This window comes from Oncorhynchus mykiss, chromosome 18 (assembly GCF_057628025.1).
Source record: "Oncorhynchus mykiss isolate SJ-2025 chromosome 18, ASM5762802v1, whole genome shotgun sequence".
NCBI lineage: Eukaryota > Metazoa > Chordata > Actinopteri > Salmoniformes > Salmonidae > Oncorhynchus > Oncorhynchus mykiss.
In genome coordinates, this window is record NC_143039.1 from 66317573 (window position 1) to 66343192 (window position 25620).

The 25620-nt window shown below is 41.5% G+C and overlaps 1 protein-coding gene across 4 annotated transcripts; it reads right to left on the reverse strand.

Moving 5' to 3' along the window:
* Positions 1-148: 148 nt before the first annotated feature.
* Positions 149-20204, reverse strand: LOC110496605 (regulation of nuclear pre-mRNA domain-containing protein 1A). 4 transcript variants are annotated; one of them, XM_021572597.3, is made up of 7 exons: positions 19729-20204; positions 11925-12054; positions 11533-11639; positions 8611-8702; positions 8177-8303; positions 4054-4229; positions 149-1784 (listed from the first exon to the last, which is right to left on the reverse strand). In XM_021572597.3, the coding sequence occupies exons 1-7, from the start codon at positions 19877-19879 to the stop codon at positions 1629-1631; spliced, it is 939 nt and encodes a 312-aa protein (XP_021428272.3). In that variant the 5' UTR covers positions 19880-20204; the 3' UTR covers positions 149-1628. The 4 variants fall into 4 exon arrangements, with proteins under 4 accessions (XP_021428272.3, XP_090065277.1, XP_021428271.3 ...); XM_090209151.1 differs by lacking the exon at positions 4054-4229 and having other exon boundaries at positions 19729-20167; XM_021572596.3 differs by lacking the exon at positions 149-1784 and having other exon boundaries at positions 3401-4229; positions 19729-20167.
* Positions 20205-25620: the final 5416 nt, after the last annotated feature.

Consider the following 25620-nt stretch of genomic DNA (forward strand, 5'->3'; position numbering starts at 1 on the left):
TTACAAAGTGACATTGAAAGTACTGTATTTTTAGAGGTCATGTGTCACTCACTGCAAGTACACATGCACATTTTAAAACTACAAGTAATAATCACCCCAAAATAAATAATTCTGGATTGATGCAGACAAACATGACAACAAGTCTTGATAGATTATCCTCTGTTTTGCTGTTTATTTGGTTCTGAGAACTGAACGCGTTACAACAATGTGTTTCAATGAACACTTTCAAATCAGTTAAGTAAGTTATAAGCTATGGTTTTGCAAACAGTGGGCCCCTTCAAGTTCTTTAAAGAGCATAGCTGTCATAGGTGGCTGAACAACATTCACTAGAGGTTAAAGCCAAGGGGCAGTAAATAATACAGTAAACAAGCACACAACACTGATGTCTCAACTCACTTGTTCCAAAATGGGAAAGGCTTCAACTAATTATGGAGACCTTCAACTTCTATAAAGCTGCATCTGCAATGAGACTCAAGGATTTTTTGGAATGACTAGCAGGTCTTGGAGAGCCCATAACGACAATACAAGATAAAACCAATTGGTTCCTAGTATTTACATGCAAGTTTGTCTATGTGGTAAAAATAAATAAATTGGTTATCCGCTTCAAGAACAATGTTTACAATGAATGTTTCTGTTTTCTCAAAAGCTTTTCTCAAAACAAGTGAAACATATTCAAACCTGTTACTTTTAACAGTAACCTAACATTTCCCAACTATTTCATTTTGCAAATAAATCTGGGCAAGAGAACTTCTCTGAACATGCTTAACTATTTTAAGGCCATTGATATAGAACTTAAACAGCAACAATCCCTGCTATTAGTGAAGCACCCAAGAGCAAGATCTAAAACCCATGAGCTGTGTCCGCATAATGGGAATACTTTAGAACAGTTATAAAAGAACACAAAGATAATCATTTGTAATAAAATACTGCAGCTGATTATAATGATACCATACAGAGGGGATGTATTCATTGGGACTGCTTCAGTATACAATTTCTGGTGCTATCTAAATTCACTATACCTGTCGATACAAAAATAATATCACAACAATATCTTCCTGACCATTTTCGGGAGGTTGGGGTTAGGTAGAGAGGCGAAAACAGAAAAGGAATATCATGGGAAGACTGTCGGTAAAAGCCAAGAGGGAATCACTGTATCCATGTATTCAGAGGAAGAACAGAATAGGGGAAGAAAGAGAGTTCATTATGGATGGAAAACCTGGGTCATGCTTTTCAATAAATAGCAATAGATGTGAAAGCATAGGATATATCAATTCTATATATATATTATATATCAGACGAATGATCTATCGTTGTGAAAAGATGAGAGATTATTGGCAAATAGGAGGGAGGGTTACATGATGACTGGTAAGAGAGGCATGGACAGTGTCAATCAGGGAGCAATGATAAACATGACTACATGGGGAAAGATAGGAGAGAGCCTAGGTCAAACAGTAAGTAGCGCAATGGCAAGATGGACATGGTCAATATTAGGTTGGGAGATGCGTCAATCAAAGGTTACTAAGTGACTCTGATGTCCACTAAGTGAAGTCCAGATGTTAAACGATATGGTGAGAGATGTCAATCAGAGGGTGGGTGGTCAGTCATGGGTGAAAAGCACAGGTGAACTGTCAGGCTGTGGGGTCATAAAGTTCGACACCAGATGAGGGCAGGTGCAAATGTCCACTGGTCACACTGGGGAGCAGAGAGAGGTCTGGTAGATTGCTGAGACGAGTACGCAGCTCCTTCCGTACCTGGGTCACCCGTGCCAGCTTGCGCTTGTACTCCTGAAACAAGAGTAGGTATGAAGAGTGATGTGATATGTTTGGTACAACATACTTCGAGTGTGATAAACTGTTCAATTATTAGACAACCTTTTAGCACAATGGTTAGGTAAAGGGAGGGTTTACAAAGTAATTTGGGCACATCAGAGTAAACTGATGACATTCAATCATTTCGGTTTCATTGTGAAGTCCTATTTACTTTAAGTGGCAAACAAAACATATTAAAGTATAGATAAGTGAGTGAAAACTGTGCTGTGCATTCTTTCTCCATGGTTTTATATTACTAGTTTGTTAGGAATTGTTTATTGAACTGAAAACCATCCCCCTACATCAACCTCTCACATCAGGATCACAGCTTTTATGGCAAGGGAAATCATTCTGAAAGAACTTTTCTATAGCCATTCTGGCATTAGTTGTGAGCTACGAAATCCTTTCATTAAATTTGAAGTGACAGAAACTAGTGTTTGATCCAGTCATGTATTTACTACAGCGAAAAACCAAGGTGTTTCTCCTTACTGCCTATTTTTGAGTCAGTTTAACTCATCTAACTATTCAAATATATGCAAATTGAGCATTAAAACAGTCAAATTAATAGTACAGTGTGGGATAAATTCAACCTTCTAGGCAAGTCAAGGATATGTTAAGGTCTGTATCTAAGGCCCAGTTTGAAAACAACCCCTTAACTGACCCCTCAACTGGGTAAATACTAGGTCAACCCCTATCCTCCGAGTGGAAGAGTAAAACTACCCACAAACAATGACTGTTTATACAGGCAGCCCAATCCTGATATTTTTCAATTATTGGTCTTCTGACCAATCAGATCAGCTCTGAAAGAGCTGTGATTGGTCAAAAGACCAATTAGAGGAAAATATCAGGATTTGGCTGCCAGTGTAAACAGCCATGGTAAGTCAGAAAATAGCCATAGCCAATAGTCCTGACACAAAGAGGCATGTGTTTATAGAAAGGTGGTAGGCAACTCAAGTCCTGGGGAGCTGCAGCATTCAGCTTTTTATTCCAGGCCGGCTCTAACACCCGATTAAACAAAATTGTCTAGGGGTGACCCAGTATTAGTGATTGGTGTGTTAGTGCTGGGCTGCAACAAAAGCCTGCACCTACTACAGCCCTCTAGGGCAAGTGGCCCATGCCTGGTTTAGGGGCTTGACAATTGAGGAAACCAAAGACCAGTATAAATGGTCAATGAACACAATATACACCTGCTGAACATGCCTTCAGACACTTTTACTACCCCAGTATGAGTAAGAGTGTTATAACCTAACACTAACCACACCTAAATGCACTTAAAATAAATTAACAAATATCATTTGAGCCTGTCTGTCATTACTTAGTGCATTGAGTAGAACTTAAACGGCATTCAATCCCATTTCTCTGGTCTACTTTGAAGCTATGACCTCAATGGCTATTTCCAATGTAAAGTATTTGGTTTAGATATACAAAAATGTCATGTGTATGCGATAACATAACAGGTGAAGCTGAGCGTTATGCTTAAAAGTTTTATTTAATACCATAACTCAAGAGGTCTATCAAATAGGACTGGAGTCATTCAACCCACCACCACCAATATGCACACAAGTAAAGGCAAATAACAGCACTCAGATTCATTTTTATTCTCTTTTTTTTTTCTTTATTACAAGAGATTTGTTGAACTGCAGATACATTGACCAGAATACTTGATCTTGCCGACTTCCTGTGGGTAAAGGCTGGACAGTTATGCATTCAGCAATTGCAAAAACACACATTTTACATCCACTGTGTATTAGAAACCAATGGCAATAGATTGTAGTTCTGCAAGTAATGGGGTGAGAGATGTCATCTTCGCTAAAGCATTGTGGGCCTGTACTAATCATGTGGATGACATCACTGGAAAGTGGAGAGAGGCATAATGACTTGAATCGTAACTTGAGGTAAACATCTAACTCAAACTGTTGTGCAAATCTCCCACTGACATCAATTCAGGATTAGCATGACAGTTCCAGTTAAGCGTGCATCTCAAGTTTGGACATGGCCAAATAAAAATATTTGTCCCATTAAAGTTTTACTCCATAAGGGACAGATCATTTTACTTCAGAAGTGTTGCTTGTGGCAAAATGTGAGTAGTCCACAGTCTATTCAATTGGAGACATTCAAAAGGCTGAGGGGATACAGGACACAGAGGAAAAAGCCTGCTACAAAAACAGAACATGTGAGAGAGACAGAATGAAGCTGGAGAATGACAAGAGTGTAGTGAAAAAATAAAAGGTGATGATTTACGCACTTCTAGTTTCTGCTCGTTCTGGGCCAGGCCATCCCTCTGGCTGTGTAGAAACAGGGTGAGCATGCGTGTGAGCTGCCGCCGGTCATCTACCTCTGCCGCCAAACGTCCGCTGTAGTCTGCCAGCAACATGCAAGCCTCCTCCACCAGCCTGGCCAGGCGCTCGCCCTGCTCTTTATCTGAGACAGGGAAGAGAGAACGCTTTCATTTCAGCTGAATGCGTTAATTGCGACAAGTGAGTGTCTCCAATGATGACAAACGATATCAAGCACTGACCGGGTGGTTGTAATGAGCATTTAGGTCAATCGGGTGAAGACTTAAGAGCCTTTCGTTACGTCTCCAACCTAACAGCCCTTTGTCATTTGTGGCTGACTGAGGTGGGACTTTGTTCCGTCGGAAAGTATTCAGACAACTTAACGTTTTTCCTCATTTTGCGACATGACAGCTTTATTCTAAAATGGATTCAATATTTTCTTCCCCTTATCTACACCTTAATGACTACGTGAAAACAGGTTTAGACATTTTTGGAAATGTATTACAAATAAAACTTAATTATCTTACTTACATAAGTATTGAGACATTTGCTATGAGACTCAATTTACCTCAGGTGCATCCTGTTTCCATTTCACCTTTATTTAACTAGGAAAGTCAGTTAAGAACAAATTATTTATTTTCAATGACGGCCTAGGAACAGTGTTCAGGGGCAGAAAGACAGATTTGTACCTTGTCAGCCCGGGGATTTGATATTGCAACCTTTCGGTTAGTAATCCAACTCTCTAACCACTAGGCTACCTGCCGCCCCATTGATCATCCTTGAGATGTTTCTACAGCTTGATTGGAGTTAGGGTTGCACATTTTGGGGAATATCCAGACGTGGTAACTTTCCATAGTAATGTATGGGAATTAATATTAATACAATTTAAAAATGTAGATTTTTTTGCATTGGATATATTTACCACATATGGAGACAAACATTTTACCTGAAGTGGACTGTTGCAAATGATTAAATCCTTCCAATAGAAATAAAAGAAAACAGTTGTTACAAATTGAACTTTAATTAAATGAGTAGACTCATCACATGGGATGATTTCACTGAATAAAATACCATTTTGAATGATCCATCACATCTCCCAAAAGTATTTTTAACATCTGTAAAATTATAGTTTAGAAACAAAAGCTTTGGTTGTCTTCCATGTCTTCTCCCTGGACCTCCTCAATGTCCACCTCTTCAACATCAGACTGAGGCCTCATGTCCCTTTCCAACCTTGAGGGTGGCTCATTGTCAAGCTCAAAAAGCCTCAAATTTGCCTGGATGGCCACCGATTTTTCAACCCTTGTATTGGTCAGCCTGTTGCGTGCTTTGGTGTGTTCCCAAACATGGACCAGTTGCGCTCTGAGGCGGCTGATGTTGGTGGGATTCAGAGGATGATGGAGGCAACAGGGGAAAGAGCCTCAGATCCACAAAGTCCTTTCCACCAGGTGGCTGATGAGATATGTTTGCACGACTGCCATATTGCATCTCCAACCCAAAGCCCTTGCTTGGAAGTGTACTTCGCCAGACTGCCAAGAATCTTGCCCTTATCCAGGCCTTATTCAGGCAGAAGTCTTCACACTTTTTTAAATGCATTTCAGAACTGCAGTTTCCTCTGCTTGGACCAACATTGAAGTGGGCAGGGCAGTTCAGATTTCTTCTCTTACATCTGCAAGCAGTCTGAACATCAGACAGGATGAGAGAAACAAAATCTCTTTCAATACACATCGCATGTGAGCAGAGGTGAGTTGCATACACAGCTTGAGCAAGACATTCTTCAGCATTTCTCTGACTACGTACCTCTATAGAGTTAAACAAAACAAAAAAACTGATTCCAGGAGGACCATGGGCTGTTGCTATTGATAAAGTGTCTGATTCATCATTTTCACCTCGAATAGAAGTAGAGGGACTTTTTCCAGAGGTTGCTTGTTGTGAGCACTGAGGGAACTTTATGCACTTGGCCAGATGATTCTGCGTCTTTGTTGCATTCTTCACAGTATTTGCAAATGTTCATAGCTTTTCCTCCTACAATAGCTGCAGTGAAATGTCTCCACACGTCGGATCGTGCAAGTGGCATTTTCCTGTAAAGATAAGGGGGGGGAAATGAGAGAAAAAAAAAAAGTTCCATGTACAGATAAATAGTTAAGCAGTTAGATTAAACAACTCCTTTGTAAGATGAATTTTTCAAATTAAACATGTATGGAAAAAGGTGAATTAACACTCAGTTAGCAGGCTCACGCAAGCTAAAACCCACCAGTAGCAAAAACTAACCAGCAGAAAATATTTAAACACACTTTGCTGTAAGCTACTATTTACAAGTTTCAAAAAAAATATTGTCTTAAAATATATTCACCTCACCCAGTATTGTAATCAAAACTTACCAGAAAGCATGTAGTCCTTGGCACAGAGTGTAGTAGTGTGGGCTCAATAGCATCTCATTAATGTGCAAGATCTTGAGAATCAGCTGTACATGTGATGGAAGAGTGCACTGTGCATGCAGAGGGTTGCAATTCCATTGAATTGGGGATAGTTTAACTAAAATAAGCCACAATAACTAGAATTGCCTTTTGTATCCCACTTCTGATTAATTAAAACAAAATTCCCCAAACTTCAAGGAAAGCTTCCGAACATTTAACAGAAAGCTTCCGACCATTTGCAACCCAAATTAGAGTCCACCTGTAGTAAACTCAATTGATTGGACATGATTTGGAAAGGCACACCCGTCTATATAAAGGTCCCCCAATTGACAGTTCATGTCAGAGAAAAAAAAACAAGCCATGAGGTAGAAGGAATTGTCCGTAGAGTGCCGAAACAGGATTGTGTCAGGGCATAGATCTGGGGAAGGGTACCAAAAACATGTCTGCAGCTTTGAAGGTCCAAGAACACAGTGGCCTCCATTCTTAAATGGAAGTTTAGAACCACCAAGAATCTTCCAGAGCTGGCCTCCCAGCCAAAATGAGCAATCGGGGGAGAAGGTCCAGAGTTGACTGACAGAGGTCCAGAGTTCCTCTGGTGATGGGAGAACCTTACAGAAAGACAACCATCTCTGCAGCACTCCACCCATCTTTGGTATAGTGGCCAGACAGAAGCCACTCTTCACTAAAAAAGGCACATGACAGCCCGCTTGGAAACAAGATTCTCTGGTCTGATGAAACCAAGATTGAACTCTTTGGCCTGAATGCCAAGCATCACATGTGGAAGAAACCTGGCACCATCCCTACGGTGAAGCATGGTGGCAGCATCATGCTATGGGGATGCTTTTCAGCGGCAGGGACTGGGAGACTAGTCAGGATCGAGGGAAAGTTGAACGGAGCATAGTACAGAGAGATCCTTGATGATAACCTGCTCCAGAGCGCTCAGGACCTCAGACTGGGTCAAAGGTTCACCTTCCAACAGGACAACAACCCGAAGCAAAGACAATGTCCGAGTGGCACAGTCAGAGCCCGGACTTGAACCGCTCCCCATCCAACCTGAGCTTGAGAGTTTCTACAGAGGAGAATGGGAGAAACTCCCAAAATACAGGTGTGATAAGCTTGCAGCATCATACTCAAGACTGTAATCGCTGTCAAATGTGCTTCAACAAAGTACTGAGTAAAGGGTCTGAATACTAATGGAAATGTGATATTTATAAAACTACGCAAAAACATCCAAAAACCTGTTTTTGCATTGTCACGATGAGGTAGTGTGTAGATTGATGGGGGAAAAACAGTTTAGTCAATTTTAGAATAAGGCTGTAATGTAACAAAATGTGGAAAAGGTCAAGGGGCCTAAACATTTTCCAAATGTACTGCATGTGATTGAGAAACGTGCTAATTGTAGGGCCAACTAATATACAGTTTGTTTGACTAAGTATGGTTTATGTGTAGCATGGTGTCTGTCGTAGATTTCAGAAGACACTAACATGTTCCTCGAAACATCAAAAACAACTAGGGCACTTGCAGGGGTCAGCACAGCAGTAGTGCAACGGCCAAGCCACGCTCTGGAGTAGAACCACCTCCCTGACCACCCCTGCAAACAGTGGCACTCGGGAGCATTCCGCAGGGCTGACTGTAGCTGGTGCAAGAGTGTGGGATAGAAGTGTATGCCAGGGCCCACCTGTGATCCTGTGCAGTAGTGACGTGTCCAGCACCTCAGCCGGCAGGCAGGAGATCCGCTGACACAGCGCCGAGTCCCCAGTGGCGGAATTCTCCAGTTCCTGCAGGGCCCGGATTAACTCTGCCGTCTGAGAGTGAGGGGTAGAAAAAGAGGGAAGGGGGAGAGTGAGGAAGAATGGGAGAAGAGAAGGAAGAAATGACAGATGGGGACAGACCCCCACATTGCAGTTAGAAAGCAGGCCAAACATCTGAGAAAACAAACAAACTTCTTAAAGCCATGCGGATACCAAAAAAAAAAAAAAAAAAAAACCTGGGATACGAAGAGGTAAATGCAACGTCAGAAAGAACCTCAGATCGGTTGAATGAACCTAGCCATTAAAACAGCCCCCGCACACAGTCCACGCCACCCCTGTGAGGTGTTGGGTTGGCCTGTACCTGTGGGGGCTCTGCTGGGGAGCTCCGGGAGGCCAGGTCCTGGTCGTCCAGTGTAATCTCCTCATACGGCCTCTTCTTGGCCTTCTCTCCCACTGTGGAACATTGATACAGGGTGAGCGCTCATGTGAAGATGACAACACACTGATATGAATTCTATGTCACATCCTTTGACACTGGCCATGTCTGAATACACATACTTCCGTCCGAGTAGGCCAATTGAGTACGCAATAAAAAAGTTTAACAGAACACGACATTGAAAATCTAGTATAAATTCCGTCACTCATTTCAGCTGAATAAGATACAGGGACGCGCTGCCGAAATCAACAACTAGCAGGAACTTCACTCATTTCCAGTATAAGAAATTACTTATATATATATTTTTTTTTATTATTAGCCAATGCCCGTTATGTGATCAGGTCCTTCTCACATGCGTCTCAGCCCCGAAGTAGGCTACAAGTGAAGACGGACACATCAGATGCGCATATTGAAGATGTTAAAACGGTCTATATTTTACTTTTTTGTGTGTGTGTGAGATATATACACACACACACTATGGGAATTTTCTAAAATCAAGTGTTTTAAAATGCCAGGATGTTCTACTTATTTCATCTAGTAGAATTTGTTGCACACTTTTCCACAATGCATTGGAAGAGGTGGGCTGCCCTAGTGCTTGACTACTTGAAGAGAACTGGGGCTTAACAAAAACTAGGCTACTTAATTGGGAAGATGCCGAATAGCAAAGCTTCTGTGGAGGTGTTCAAATGTAGGCCACGTAGTTTGTTCTCCCTAAAATGACCAAGAAAGGCATTGTAGGCTACATATTTGAAAAAAATAAGTCTAATTTCTGTTCACTGAAAAGTGAAAAGCAGGAGCTTTGAAAACGAAATACTAAAGCATCTTGATTTCTGAACGCATCGGCACCGGGAACTCAGGCTGCGTTATTGATTTCATGTTAAAACCTGGTGTTTTGGGCCTCCCAGGTGGCACAGTGGTCTAGCTGTGCCACCAGAGACTCTGGGTTCGAGCCCAGGCTCTGTCACAGCCGACCGGGAGGTCCTTGGGGCGACGCACAATTGGTCTAGCGTTGTCCGGGTTAGGCCGGTAAGGATATCCTTGTCTCATCGCGCACTAACGACTATTGTGGCGGGCCGGGCGCAGTGCACGCTAACCAGTGTTTCCTCCGACACATTGGTGCGGTTGGCTTCCGGGTTGGATGCGCGCTATGTTAAGAAGCAGTGCGGCTTGGTTGGGTTTTGGAGGCGGCATGGCTTTCGACCTTCGTCTCTCCCGAGCCCATACGGGAGTTGTTGCGATGAGACAAGATAGTAATTACTAACAATTGGATACCATAAAATTGGGGAGAAAAGGTTTTTTTTATTTTTTTATAATTCTGGTGTTTTGATTTGAACATATGGATAGTTACATTTTTGTAGGCTAGGCTAGGTTACCCAATAAATGTATGATCAAGCCTTAAGTCATTCTGAAATCGTCCCCTTTTTAGTGCTTTAGTTTGTTGCTGTCAAGCGGTTCGGAATTTGCGATGCATTCAACCGTCCACGTTTTTCCTGTGCAATAGCCTTTTGCTTTGAACAAGTGTCGGTGTGTACTAGGCTATTTGATATAATTTGTATGTTATAGCAATTTGGTTTCACTAATAAATGTTGAAATTGAACCAAATTCAGTTTGTAAACAGGCTAGATGGGCTATATGGTGTACTATGGTATAGGTCGGTTAGAGGCAGACTGAGTAGGCCTATAACTCAATTTCTATTCAGAGTTTAGAGAAATTAACCAGATTGGAAGTGAGCCATTATCAGGCTGGTTAACGCAATCCACCCCCACTTGGCCCTGCCCCTCATTAAGGATCCCTGTACTTTGCTCCATTCATCTTTCTCTCGATCCTGACTAGTCTCCCAGTCCCTCGCGCTGACAAACATCCCCAAAGCATGCTGCTGCCACCAATACCACACTTTACTGTAGGGATGGTGCCAGGTTTCCTCCAGACATGACACTTGGCATTCAGGCCAAAGAGTTCAATCTTGGTTTCATCAGACCAGAGAATCTTGTTTCTCATGGTCTGAAAGTCCTTTAGGTACCTTTTGGCTAAATCCAAGCAGGCTGTCATGTGCCTTTTACTGAGGAGATTCTTCCGTCTGGCCACTACCATAAGGGTCTGATGGGTGGAGTGCTGCAGAGATGGGAGAAACTTCCACAAGGACAACCATCTCCACAGAGGAACTCTAGAGCTCTGTCAGATTGCCGATCGGGTACTTGGTCACCTCCCTGACCAAGGCCCTTCTCCACTGATTGCTTAGTTTGGCCAGGCAGCGAGCTCTTGGAAGAGTCTTGGTGGTTCCAAACGTCTTCCATTTAAGAATGATGGAAGCCACGATGTTCTTGGGGATCTTCAATGCTGCAGACATTTTTGGTACCCTTCCCCAGATCTGTGACTCGACACAATCCTGTCTTGGAGCTCTACGGACAATTCCTTCGACCTCATGGCTTGGTTTTTGCTCTGACATGCACTGTCAACTGTGGGACGTTATATAGACAAGTGTGTGCCTTTCCAAATAATGTACAATCAATTGAATTTGCCACAGGTGCTCCAATCAGGTTTTAGAAACATCAAGTATCAATGGAAATAGGACACACTGAAGCGCAATTTCAAGTGTCATAGCAAAGGGTCTGAACACCTAAGGTATATGTTTAAAAAAATACAAATTTTAAAAAGTGCAAAAATTGTGTATAGACATGAAAATAATATTTAATCCATTTTAGAATAAGGCTGCAATGTAACAATTTGTAGAAAAAGTGAAGGACACTATGTTTTCAGATCAGAGTACATGGAAGAGGCCAGGACAAGGAAGACACTTAAGACTATGGACTATGGCCTGAGGCGTCCGTTGGTTAGGAGGGTACTTACGCAGAACGTGTGAGAGCTGGTCCAGCAGGTTGTTCTCATACACCGCTCTCTCCTGCCAGATGGACAGAACCCGGCCCAGCTGTTTCTTACATCCATCCTCTCCATCCCTGCACACACGTCCAATTACCATCAGAAGGCTCATGCACCAATTTTTTTATTTTACCTTTATTTAACTAGGCAAGTCAGTTAAGAACAAATTCTTATTTTCAATGACGGCCTAGGAACAGTGGGTTAACTGCCTGTTCAGGGGCAGAACGACAGATTTGTACCTTGTCAGCTCGGGATTTGAACTTGCAACCTTGCAGTTACTAGTCCAACGCTCTAACCACTAGGCTACCCTGCCACCAATCACGACAATAACTAAAACAGCAGGAGCCAGGTTTGATTCTCACCTGGACACGTGTTTGAAGGCATCAACGATGACAGGAGCAAAGTCCTGGGTGAACTCGGGTCCTTTCTTCTTGCTGTTCTGAATAACATCGTTGGCAAGGTAGAGGAAGGTGAGCTTCCTGGATACCTTGGCTGCAGACAGATCACAGTCAAGTGTGGGAAACAGTCAAAGCAGAGTGATCTTACACAAAGCAACAGCGGCAAGTGTCAAATGCTCCTGCTGGGTTTCAACTCAGGATACCTTTATCCTTTATTTTACCAGGCAAGTTGACAGAACACATTCTCATTTACAGCAAGGGCCGGGGGAATAGTTACAGGGGAGAGGACGACTCAGGCAGACTACACATGACTAACTTAGAACACAGTTAGGTCTTAACACAACACAGGCTGACTAAGAGCAGAACAGTATGACGCTGCATATTAAAGCCAATACTCAATTGCCCATACATCATAACGCAGTTGACAAACAGGTGTTATGTAGCTCTATTGTAGGAAGTGGATCTGCCTTTAGGGTTTCTCCCCCTGAGCGATCAGCCTAAGTAAACAAAAAGCTGGACACACCCGTCCCTGGCTACTGTCGTGAGAGAACAAACTAAGCAAAGTTAAACTAATAGGCTCTCACCAAGCCATTGCCCTGTACACCCCACCTCGGTGACAAAAACCCATAAGAGGACATTTTAAGAACTGCACACCACATCCATTTAAACCCTGTTCCATTAATGCTTGTGTCAAGAAAGGAGGTCCTCCTCATAGCCTTTGATAAATCAAGTTAAGGTTACATAAAAATGTAAAATCGACCGACACTGTACTGTGAACTTGTGGCATTGAAGGTTTAAGCACATACTGTACACAGTAGAGGTCGACCGATTAATTAGGGCCGATTTCAAGTTTTCATAACAATCGGATATCGGCGTTTTTGGGCGCAGATTTTAAAAAATATATTTTTTTAGACCTTTAACTAGGCAAGTGAGTTAAGAACACATTCTTATTTTCAATGACGGCCTAGGAACGGTGGATTAACTGCCTCATTTAGGGGCAGAACAGATTTTCACCTTGTCAGCTCGGGGGATCCAATCTTGCAGCCTTAGTTAACTAGTCCAACGCAATAACAACCTGCCTCTCTCGTTGCACTCCACAAGGAGCCTGCCTGTTACGAGAATGCAGTAAGCCAAGGTAAGTTGCTAGCTAGCATTAAAAGTCTTATAAAAAAAAAAAATATCATAATCACTAGTTAACTACACATGGTTGATATTACCTAGCGTGTCCTGCATTGCATATGATTTGGCTGAGCATACAAGTATCTGACTGAGCGATGGTAGGCAGAAGCAGGCGCGTAAACATTCATTCAAACAGCACTTGTGCGTTTTGCCAGCAGCTCTTCGTTGTGCGTCAAGCATTGCGCTGTTTATGACTTCAAGCCTATCAACTCCCGAGAAGAGGCTGGCTAGTTAGCGTGCGCTAACTAGAGGGACGGAAGCTATACTGTTACACTGGCAATACTAAAGTGCCTATAAGAACAGCCAATAGTCAAAGGTTAATGAAATACAAATGGTATAGAGGGAAATAGTCCTATAATAACTACAACCTAAAACTTCTTACCTGGGAATATTGAAGACTCATGTTAAAAGGAACCACCAGCTTTCATATGTTTTCATGTTCTGAGCAAGGAACTTAAACGTTAGCTTTCTTACATGGCACATATTGCACTTTTACTTTCTTCTCCGACACTTTGTTTTTGCATTATTTAAACCAAGTTGAACATGTTTCATTATTTACTTGAGGCCAAATTGATTTTATTGATGTATTGTATTAAGTTAAAATAAGTGTTCATTCAGTAGTTGTAATTGTCATTACAAATAAAATAAAATAAAAAAAATAAAAAAATTTAAAAACGGCCGATTAATCGGGATCGGCTTTTTTTGGGCCTCCAATAAATCGGTATCGGCGTTGAAAAATCATAATAATCGGTCGACCTCTAGTACACAGCACAAAAGACTTTGTAGCTATTCATAAAGACTTGAAGCCAGAGCTAACCCTGTGACATTGATAGTGAAAGCATTCAAAGCACCAATGACAAAAGAAAGTTATGACAAAGAAACCTACAAAAATGAGAGCACAACTAACCATGAGTTGACTACAGGCAGGGCAATGCTAAGACATTAGATGCTATTCCCAGTCCACAGAAAAGAGTGAGCAGCTCCCAAAATACCGAGGCCCAAATGGGATATAATTGGGCTCTTTTAACCAAAAGAAAAAAAACAGACCGCATCAAATACCACAAAAGCTCAGATTTGTATTTAGGCAGTAGGCTTTAAAGAGACAGCTACAAGTATCAGTAGGCAATGTCATACACAATGCAGATTGTCCTCTTCCCCAACACATTTTACATAACATCTCTTCAATTTCACATGGCAAAAGACCAAAATAATTAGCCACCCTACAGCTGAATGTGGCAGTCATTGAATACCTGTGGGAACCTGTTGTAATCATTGAGACCTTGTGGCAGTGTAGTGTAAGAAATCATTTTATTTTTTTAAACAAAAAAAGTTCCATTGGTGTTTCCGTGTAATTGTATTGTGAACATTCATTGGCAAAGCAGGCTAATTTCAGTCAACCCATTTCTGATATAGCCCATCACTCATGTGCAGTGATGTGATGCAGACATACATTTTTGGAAAACGTTTCCTAAGAGGCACTTTGCAATCATTTTGAACAGATGCATGAAGCATATAGGCTATAACCTACCACTTGATGACGCCATTCCATTCCACAAGTCATTGGATGAAGGGGTCTTCTGTACAGGGGAGTTTAGTTAATGTCTTAACATTAAAAGTGCAGCGCCTGCGGTACGGTTTTGGAAGCGTAAGGACCCAATCTTTCATATCCGCGAGAAATAATTTAACTTGATACACACCTTCATACGGTTAGTGTTCCCACACGGCCATGTCTCCATGTTACAGCGAGTGTTTACGGAAGACCGAGGGATTAAATAGCACGCTGATCACGTGTAAGAAACATGCAGAAACATGCTGCAACTGAAAAATAAATTTGGCTGCAACCGCGATAAAGGTGGTTAAAACAATTTGTACAATTATTTTGATGTGATGAAAGCAAAAAAAGGGACTTACACTTAAATACAACAGTTTCAAATATTTTACTGAGTTCATAGAAGGTAAATCAGTCAATTGCAAAACATTAATTAGGCTCTAATCTATGGATTTCATATGACTGAGACTACAGATATGCATCTTGGTCACAGATATCTTACAAAAATTATAAAGTAGGGGGCGTGGAACAGAAAACCAGTTAGTATCTGGTGTGACCACCATTTGCCTCATGCAGCGTAACACATCTCCTTTGTAGAGTTGATCAGGCTGTTGATTGTGGCATGTGGAACGTTGTCCCACTCTTCAATAGCTGTGCGAAGTTGCTGGATATTGGCAGGAACTTGAATGCTGTCGCACGTGGCGATCTAGAGCATCCCAAACATGCTCAAATGGGTGATAGGTCTGGTGAGTATGCAGGCCATGGAAGAAATGACATTCAGCTTCCAGGAATTGTGTACAGATCCTTGCGACATTGGGCCGTGCATTACCATGCCAAAACATGAGGGGGAGGATGATGAATGGCACAACAATGGGCCCCAGGATTTCGTCAAATTGCCATCAATAAAATGCAATTGTTGTCTGTAGCTTAAGCCTGCCCATTCCATAACCCCACCGCCACCACAGGGCAACCTGTTCAATTTTGACATGAGCAAAGTGCCCACCCACACGACACCATCTGCCATGTACAGTTGAAACGGATTAATCCGTGAAAAGCACACTTCAGCGTGCCGGTGGCCATGGTAGGTGAGCATTTGCCCACTGACGGCAGTTATGACGCCAAAGCGCAGTCTGGCAAAGACCCTGGCGAGGACGACGAGCACGCAGATAATCTTCCCTGAGATCGTTTTTGACAAGATTTCACATTGAAAAACACCAAAACAACCTGCCAAATTCTACAAAACGACATTGGAGTCAGTTTATGGTGGAAAAATGTACTTTCAGTTCTTTGGCAACAGCTCCTGTGGACATTCCTGCAGTCAGCATGCCAATTGCGTGCATTGTATGACAAAACCGCACATTTTAGAGTGGCCTTTTGTCCCAGTACAAAGTGCACCTGTGTAATGATACCATTTAATCAGCATATTGATATCCCTGTCAGGTGGATGGATGTATTATTTTGGAAAATGAGAAAGACTCACTAAGAGGGATGTAAAGACATTTGTGCAAAGTTCGAGAAATAATCTTATGGATAAGAACATTACTGGGATGTTTCATTTCAGCTCATGAAACATGGGACCAACACTTCACGTTGTGTTTATATTTGTACAGTATGTTTCTAGAACCGTAAAGCAATTGAGAGTCGATTCACGTTTAGATGGAGTAATTACAGTGCATTCATAAAGTATTCAGATCCCTTAATTTTTTCGACATTGTTACGTTACAGCCTTATCCTAAAATGAATTAAATTGTTTTCCCCTCAATCCACACAAAGCAAAAAACAAGCTGACATTTTTGCTAATTTATTACAAATAAACTGAAACATCACATTTACATAAGTATTCAGACCCTTCACTCAGTACCTTGTTGAAGCACCTTGGCAGCGATTACAGCCTCAAGTCTTTGGTTTCACACAACTGTATTTGTGGAGTTTCTCCAATTCTTCTCGACAGATCCCCTCAAGCGCTGTCAGGTTGGAGGGGAGCATCACTGCACAGCTATTTTCAGGTCTCTGTCCTGTTGGAAGGTGAAACTTTGCCCTAGTCTGAGGTCCAGAGCACTCTTGAGCAGGTTTTCATCAAGGAGCTCTGTACTTCGCTTCGTTTGCCTCAATCTTGTCTAGACTACCAGTCCATGCCACTGAAAAACATCCCCACAGTATGATGCTGCCCCGAACATGCTTCACCGTAGTGATGGTGCAAGGTTTGCTACAGACGTGACACTTGGCATTCAGGCCAAAGAGTTCAATCTTGGTTTCATCAGACCAGAACATCTTGCATTTCCTGGTCTTTAGGTGCCTTTTGGCAAATGCCAAGCGGGCTGTCATGCGCATTTTACTGAGGAGTGGCTTCCGTCTGGCCACTTCACGATAAAGGCCTGATGGGTGGAGTGCTGCAGAGCTGGTTGTCCTTCTGGAAGGTTCTCCCATCTCCACAGAGAACTCTGTCAGAGTGACGATCGGGTTCTTGGTCACCTCCCTGATCAAGGCCCTTCTCCACCGATTGCTCAGTTTGGCCAGGCGGCCAGCTCTAGGAAGAGTCTTGGTGGTTCCAAACTTCTTCCATTTAAGACTGATTGTGGCCCATGTGTTCTTGTAGACCTTCAATGCAGCAGACATTTTTGGTACCCTTCCCCAGATCTGTGACCCGACAAGCCTGTCTTGGATCTCTACGGACAATTCCTTCAACCTCGTGGCTTGGTTTTTGCTCTGACATGCACTGTCAACTGTGGGACGTTATATAGGCAGGTGTGTGCCTTTCCAAATCATGTCCAATCAATTTAAATTTGCCACAGGTGGACCCCAAGTTGTCGAAACATCAAGGATGATCAATGGAAACAGGATGCACCGGAGCTCAATTTCAAGTCTCAAAGCAAAAAGGCCTGAATACTCACGTAAATAAGGTATCCGTTTTATTTAAAACATTTGCTATAATTTCTAAAAACCTGTTTCAGCTTTGTCATTATGGGGTATTGTGTGTAGATTGAGGGGGGAAAATTTATTTAATACATTTTAGATTAACATGCTGACCACCCAGACGCGATCAGGACACGCAGGTTGAAATATCAAAACGAACTCTGAACCAGCTATATTAATTCCGGGACAGGTCAAAAAGCAGTAAACATTTATGGTAATTTAGCTAGCTTGCTGTTGCTAGCTAATTTGCCCTGGGATATAAACATTGTTAATTTTTCTTAAATGCACATGGTCCTCCACTCCGACAATTAATCCACGTATCAAAGGGTAAACGTTGGTTTCAAGTAATCTCTCCTCCGTCATGCTTCTTCGGACTCCATGGCGGTTGGCAACCAACTTTAATTAAGGTGCATTACCACTACCGACTGGAGTGTGGACCTCAGTTCAACTTTCAATCCCCCACATGGGTATATACACGCCTAAAAAAACAATGATGGGAGAGACGGGACTTGGAGCCCATCAAGCATCACAAATAGAACCAAGTTCTATTCTAGCGCCTGGCTACGCAGACGCTCGTGAGCAGTGTGGGTGCAATGACTGAATAACGTGTACATTTATTTTGCGACGCGAGCGGTGTGGTCAGCATGTAAGGCTGTAAAGTAGCAACATGTAGAAAAGGGAAGAGGTCTGAATACTTTCCGAACGCACTAGCTGCTTTAGCTGCCAGAGCCAGTCTACCTCTGAAAATAACGAGGTCCTTGGACCTTAAGGAGACTAACATTACTCCTTAAGAACATCTTGGGCTAGCTATTACCCACTTACATGTACATTTTTATGGGCAGCAACACTGACCCTAGTTCACCCTGATGTTAAGTAGAACATACTAGGAAATATGACAGTGAAGTGGAGTGCCAATGTGAGGGGTTCTACCTGTAACAAGACTACCTGGTTTTAGGACTCAAATGAGTAGCGAGCTAATAGTTACTGCATTCTCATTCACTATCAGAGCAATCACTCCAATGACCCGACTTTGAGATATAGGGAATTTATAAAGTACTCATATCCCTCGACTTACAGCCCAAATTCAAAGTGGATTTTTATTCTCACCCATCAACAAACACATACAAAATAACCCATAATGACAGTTTAAACAAGATTCTGTTGTCCGAGAAAAATTGCACTCCTTGGCCTGAATGCAAATCCTGAATGCAAATCTGTGTAAAGAAGATTGCCCTTCCCCAACGCTCCCCATCTAAATTCAGAGTTAGAGTAAATATGCAAGGAAGACCGTGAGAAAATCGAATCAAATTGTGCAAAGCTGACTCATACCCAAGACGACTCAAAGCTGTAATCAATGCCAAATGTGCTTCTACAAAATACTGACTCAGGGGTGTGAATACTTATGGAAATCAGATATTTCTGAATTTAACGTAATACATTTGCTACAATCTATTTGGAATTCAGGCTGTAACAAGAAGATGTGGAATAATTCAAAGGGAATACTTTCTGAAGGCACTGTATTAACTAGGCAGGTAACTAAATTGCAACTTCATAAAGGACTTGAGGTACCTAGCTAGCCGCTGGCTGGCTTGAATGGGGCCTCGTGCCAGTCTTGTTGTCAATTCCAGCAATACCTTAGCAGGTTGATTGTTAACCGACTATCCCCAAGCACCCTTCCGGGGAGCTAGAACTAACGTTAAACGTTAAGTTTGATAACTAGCTTGTTAGCAAGCCTTTATTTGCACTTAATTAGTTAACTACTGTAAGCTAGTTACACAATTGACAAACAAGTTAGCTACTAAGTAAAGTATCCAACCGCCAGTAGCTGACAAATTGACGTTATTTAGATTAGATAAATTGATGACACGGTTAGTAGATTGTGATGTAGCCGACGACATTTGGGGTTTGTTTACTTGCAACGGTTAGCCATCTAGCTAGCTGAAGTTGCTAACATTGCTTGTTCAGCTAACAGTAGCTAGCTAAAAAGCTTTCAAGCTAGCTAACCTTGGCAATTGTTCGTTAACATGTTAGCTAACTACACTTGATATGCATGACTACACGGTCATGTTTAAATACAAGATACATGTTAATATTGATGAACATACTTCACCTATAACTAACTATTACCTTTTTTCAATTCGTTGAACCAAACGTTGACGATGGTCTTCGAGTGTTTTCTATGATGGATAAGCCAAAGTGACAGTGTCTGAACACTTTGTTGGGAGTTGCTAAGCTCCGATAGTTTCTTCTCCAACGCTGCCTCTGAAAAAGCTGACATATCGACGCCTTTCTGGAAAACAGATATTGGATGCAAGCTAGGGCCTACAGCTAGCTAAATTAGCAATTGGGCTAGCACGCGATATGCTTGTGCAAACGCTGCAGCCCTGCAAGTGTGTACCGACGGCGGTAGGGTCACTTTACCCTCTTTATTTCCGTGCACGCCTGTTTCTGTATTTAAAAAGATCCAGCCCTGCAAGTGTACGGACAGAGGCAGGGTCACTTTGTCCTCTTTATTTCCGTGCACGTCTGTTACTGTATTTCCATTGGTTCATTCTAGAATGAAGGCGGGATGTGGCTTGTAAAACATACCACGTTGCATTCTTTTTACATTATCGTTACATTCTCATGAACTGTGTTAGCAGCCTGATCTCATGGACTAGACATATCATAGTAAACGTAATTCCGGGATACCAATTAGTCTAAAATGTTATGTTTGGTATAGTTACAAAACACAGAAACTTACTTTTAACCCGTCTGTCTGTAAAGTTCAAGATATGGCTTGGAACTTGGAAATCAATCAATCTACCATCGTTAATACAATGGAAATATCTAATGATTTATTATTTAAGTATTAAAAGTGTGTGGGCTACAGAGAGAAACAAAATGGTGCAGTTTCAGGCCATGTAGCAGAAAGTGATGCGGGCATTGAAGATGGGTGTGTGTGCTTTTTTTTTTATTTTATAAAACAAAATAAAAAGTATAAAAAGACAAAAGGTTACTTAAAGGTGCAATATGCTCTGTGTAGTTGTTTTGTCGCGCTGCTTTGCTTTATCTTGGCCATGTCGCCAAGATGTAAATTAGAACTTGTTCTCAACTGGCCTACCTGGTTAAATAAAGGTGAAATAAAAAAATGCAGAAATTGCTCTGCCATTTCCTGGTTGCAAACGTTCATGTGACAAATCAAGCAATGTATAGTGTAGAGAATCAATGTACGATCTACATCTGAAATATATTTTCAATAACCAAAAATGTTTTATTTTCAGCTGTTTGAAGCTGGTGAACAAAAAACAAAAGTAAAAGACCTAAAAACTAAACTTAAGAACGGGAAGCATAGAAATAGGGAACATAGAACATATCTACCTCTTCTTAGACTTACTTTCAATGAGAATGACAGCTCTATAACTCACACTTCTATGTGAATTTGGTCAGGTCACCCAAAAAGGTATATGTTGCAGCTTTAAGGCAAAAACGAAAGTAGGGTGGTTGGTCGGAGTGGTTGGTTGCATATTCGAATCTCATCACGGACAACATTAACATTTGAGCTATTTAGCAACTTTGCAACTACTTAAAAAAAAATTTCTACTTTGCAACTACTTAACATGTTAGCTAACCCTTCCCCTTTAACCTAACTCCTAACCCCGCCCTAACTACTAGCATAGCTAACGTTAGCCACGACCAATTGGAATTCGTAGCATATCATGCATTTTTTTACCTTTATTTAACTAGGCAAGTCAGTTAAGAACAAATTCTTATTTTCAATGACGGCCTAGGAACAGTGGGTTAACTGCCTGTTCAGGGGCAGAACGACAGATTTGTACCTTGTCAGCTCAGGAGTTTGAACTTGCAACCTTCCAGTTATTAGGCAAACGCTCTAACCACTAGGCTACCCTGCCGCAAATTCATAACATATAGTACAAATTGCAATTTGTAACATTGTATGGATTCAAATTTCAGAACATATATGAATTGTAATTTGTAACACATTGTATAACATGGATTATGGACATCTCGGATTTAAATGTACTATGTTATGTCTACCACTGAGTCCTGGTTAGTGTTAGATTCCTACTGTACAGTGGCTTGCAAAAGTATTCACCCCCTTGGCATTTTTCCTATTTTGTTGCCTTACAACCTGGTTAAATAGATTGATTTGCACTACATGCCTACCATTTTGAAGATGCTAAATATTTTTTGTGAAACAAATGTTTTCCATGGTAGAAGGGCTAAGAAAGTGACTGTTTGCCCATTGGTAGAAGGGCTCAGAAAGTGACTGTTTGCCCATGGTAGAAGGGCTCAGAAAGTGACTGTTTGCCCATGGTAGAAGGGCTCAGAAAGTGACTGTTTGCCCACGGTAGAAGGGCTCAGAAAGTGAATGTTTGCCCATGGTAGAAGGGCTCAGAAAGTGAATGTTTGCCCATGGTAGAAGGGCTCAGAAAGTGACTGTTTGCCCATGGTAGAAGGGCTCAGAAAGTGACTGTTTGCCCATGGTAGAAGGGCTCAGAAAGTGACTGTTTGCCCATGGTAGAAGGGCTCAGAAAGGGAGTGTTTGGATCTGGATGCCAAAACATTCAGTTGATAAAGGTCCTCAAAGTTGACCTATTTTGCATATCCCACCATACCATGAGACGTCCATGTCTTCATCACCAGAAGAGATAAACGGTTGAGATTGACATGATTTAAAAGCTTACAAACAAGGTTTCTTGAGAAAAAAAAATCTGAATAAAAACTTGAATTTTTTAAACTTTAAACGTCAATTATCTAAAAACATGTCAACTCAGATTTGCTTAAAATGGATTTAATTCAAATGGATTTACCCAATAGTCATTACACTCAGCAATGATGCCTCACATTTCTCTGAGAAGCCACTGAACTTGCTCTTTTGTATCCATTCAGCATCAGCTTATACATCAGCAATCCCTGTCCTGAAATGATGCCATACACATTCATTAGCCTGCAGTGCCTTGAGATATAGCAGACAAAACAGTCTGTTTTCTGGACATCCATTCATCCATCCCTTCACTTTTGTTTTGATTATCTCAGCATCAGTTGTCCATGACTGACCTTCACCCAGAGACATGAATGAAGGATCACAATGCCCCATTGACGGTGATAGAATAACAGTACGTAGCACCTCATCAATCTTCTGTGTAACCATGCATATGTACAGTTGAAGTCGGAAGTTTACATACACTTAGGTTGGAGTCATTAAAACTTGTTTTTCAATCACTCCACAAATTTCTTGTTAACAAACTATAGTTTTGGCAAGTCGGTTAGGACATCTACTTTGTGCATGACACTAGTCATTTTTCCAACAATTGTTTACAGACAGATTATTTCACTTATAATTCACTGTATCACAATTCCAGAAGTTTACATACACTAAGTTGACTGTGCCTCTAAACAGCTTGGAAATTCCAGAAAAGTATGTAATGGCTTTAAAAGCTTCTGATAGGCTAATTGACATCATTTGAGTCAATTGGAGTTGTACCTGTGGATATATTTCATGGCCTACCTTCAAACTCAGTGCCTCTTTGCTTGACATCATGGGAAAATCAAAAGAAAGAAATCAGCCAAGACCTCAGAAAAAAACTTGTATACCTCCACAAGTCTGGTTCATCCTTGGGAGCAATTTCCAAATGCCTGAAGGTATCACGTTCATCTGTACAAACAATAGCACGCAAGTATAACACCATGGGAACACGTAGCGTCCATATCGCTCAGGAAGAAGATGCGTTCTGTCTCTTAGAGATGAACATACTTTGGTGAGAAAAGTGCAAATCAATCCCAGAACAACAGCAAAGGACCCTGTGAAGATGCTGAAGGAAACAGGTACAAATGTATCTCTATCCACAGTAAAACAAGTCCTATATCAACATAATCTGAAAGGCCACTTAGCAAGGAAGATGCCACTGCTCCAAAGCTGCCATAAAAAAGCCAGACTACGGTTTGCAACTGCACATGGGAAATGTTCTCTGGTCTTATGAAACAAAAATGTAACTGTTTGGCCATAATAACCATCTTTATGTTTAGAGGAAAAAGGGGGAGGCTTGCAAGCCGAAGAACACCATCCCAACCATGAAGCACGGGGGTGGCAGCATCATGTTGTGGGGGTGCTTTGCTGCATGAGGGACTGGTGCACTTCACAAAATAGATGGCATCATGAGGCACAAAAATTATATGGATATATTAAAGCAACATCTCAAGACATCAGTCAGGAAGTTAAAGCTTGGTCACAAATGGGTCTTCCAAATGGACAATGACCCCAAGCATACTTCCAAAGTTGTGGCAGAATGGCTTAAGGACAACAAAGTCAAGGTATTGGAGTGGCCATCACAATGCCCTGACCTCAATCCTATAGAAAATGTGTTGGCAGAACTGAAAAAGCATGTGCGAGCAAGGAGGCCTACAAACCTGACTCAGTTACAACAGCTCTGTCAGGAGGAATGGGTCAAAATTCACCCAACTTACTGTGGGAAGCTTGTGTAAGGCTACCCGAAACGTTTGACTCAAGTTAAACAATTTAAAGGCAATGCTACCAAATTCTAATTGAGTGTATGTAAACTTCTGACCCACTGAGAATGTGATGAAAGAAATAAAAGCTGAAATAAATCATTCTCTCTACTATTATTCTGACATTTCACATTCTTAAAATAAAGTGGTTGTCTTGACTTCTACCGAAGTCGATGCCTCTCCTTGTTCGGGCGAAGCTCGGCGGTCGACGTCGCCGGTCTTATAGCCGTCGCCGATCCATTTTTCATTTTCCATTTGTTTTGTGTTGTTTTCCCACACACCTGGTTCTCATTTCCCTCATTATATGTTGTGTATTTAACCCTCTGTTTCCCCCATGTCTTTGTGTGGTATTGTTTATTCTGGTTATATTGTATGCTCACGTTAGTCTGTTGCGCTGGGTTATGTTAAACGCGTTTTGTTATTTCGTGTTCATTGTGCCGTGTGCTTTTGTTTTGCCTAAATGAAAGTCTCCGTTTGCTACCAAATATCTGCTCTCCTGCACCTGACTCCCTTACAGACATTTACGCATACCTGACAGTGGCGATCCTAACTGACCTAAGACAGGGAATTTTTACTAGGATTAAATGTCAGGAATTGTGAAACTGCAAGGGGCCCCTGTGGCATAGGTGTGAGTGGATGTAGTAGCGGTACTCCTTCTTCTTGTGATCGATCCCCAGGGGTCGGCGGAAGGTCCCGGAACAGACTAGTCCCAGAGAGAGGCACAGGCTGAACACCAGGAACCCAGCACACTTGTGATGGTCCTGAACCAGGAAGAGGTCAAAGTTTATGGTAAAGGTTAGTCTGAGGGAGAATGACTGACGAAATGGCTAGGAGTTAATGGTATGAGATTTATACACTCTCACAAAATGAAAACTAAACATGTTCAATTTTCAATCAGTATTCAAAAGAGAGAAATAGCAGAATGTAGGATGTATTATCCTAACAAAAGAGAGAGACACTCAATTTTAGATTAGTAGCATTGTCACGTCTTGACCATAGAAAGCCTTTATTTTCTATGGTAGAGTAGGTCAGGGCGAGACTAGGGGGGTTAGTCTAGTTTATATTTTCTATTTGGGGTTCTAGGTTGTTTTGTCTATGTTTTGGTATGATTCCCAATTAGAGGCAAATGGCTATCGTTGTCTAATTGGGGATCATACTTAAGTAGCATTTTTTCCACCTGTGGGTTATGGGGTATTGTTTATGTTTAGTTGCCTGTTAGCACTGCATTGTCATTACAGTTTGTTTATTCTTTATTGTTTTGGTTTTTCTAAGTTTCACTTTCTTTAATAAATAATGTGGAACTCTATGTACGCTGCGCCTTGGGCCGACCATTATTACGAATAACGTGACAAGCAGTGAACCTTTCCCGATGTTTTCATGCAGGTATTCAAGAACAAACACTGTAATAAATCATATCATATCATCATCAACCAGCAAACCAACTGTAATGGAACATCTGAAAAAAAAAAAAAATACAAATAAGCAGTGAAATAGAAATTAGAGGAGTAA

Bases quoted from the DNA above. Each gene is read 5' to 3' on its own strand.
- LOC110496605 (XM_021572596.3), bottom strand. From the start codon at position 19,879: ATGTCAGCTTTTTCAGAGGCAGCGTTGGAGAAGAAACTATCGGAGCTT. The intron at 8,703-11,532 runs GTAAGTACCCTC...AATGTTCCACAG, and splicing joins CCAGCTCTCACACGTTCTGC to TGGGAGAGAAGGCCAAGAAG. The intron at 8,304-8,610 runs GTACAGGCCAAC...CCTCACTCTCAG, and splicing joins CCCCAGCAGAGCCCCCACAG to ACGGCAGAGTTAATCCGGGC.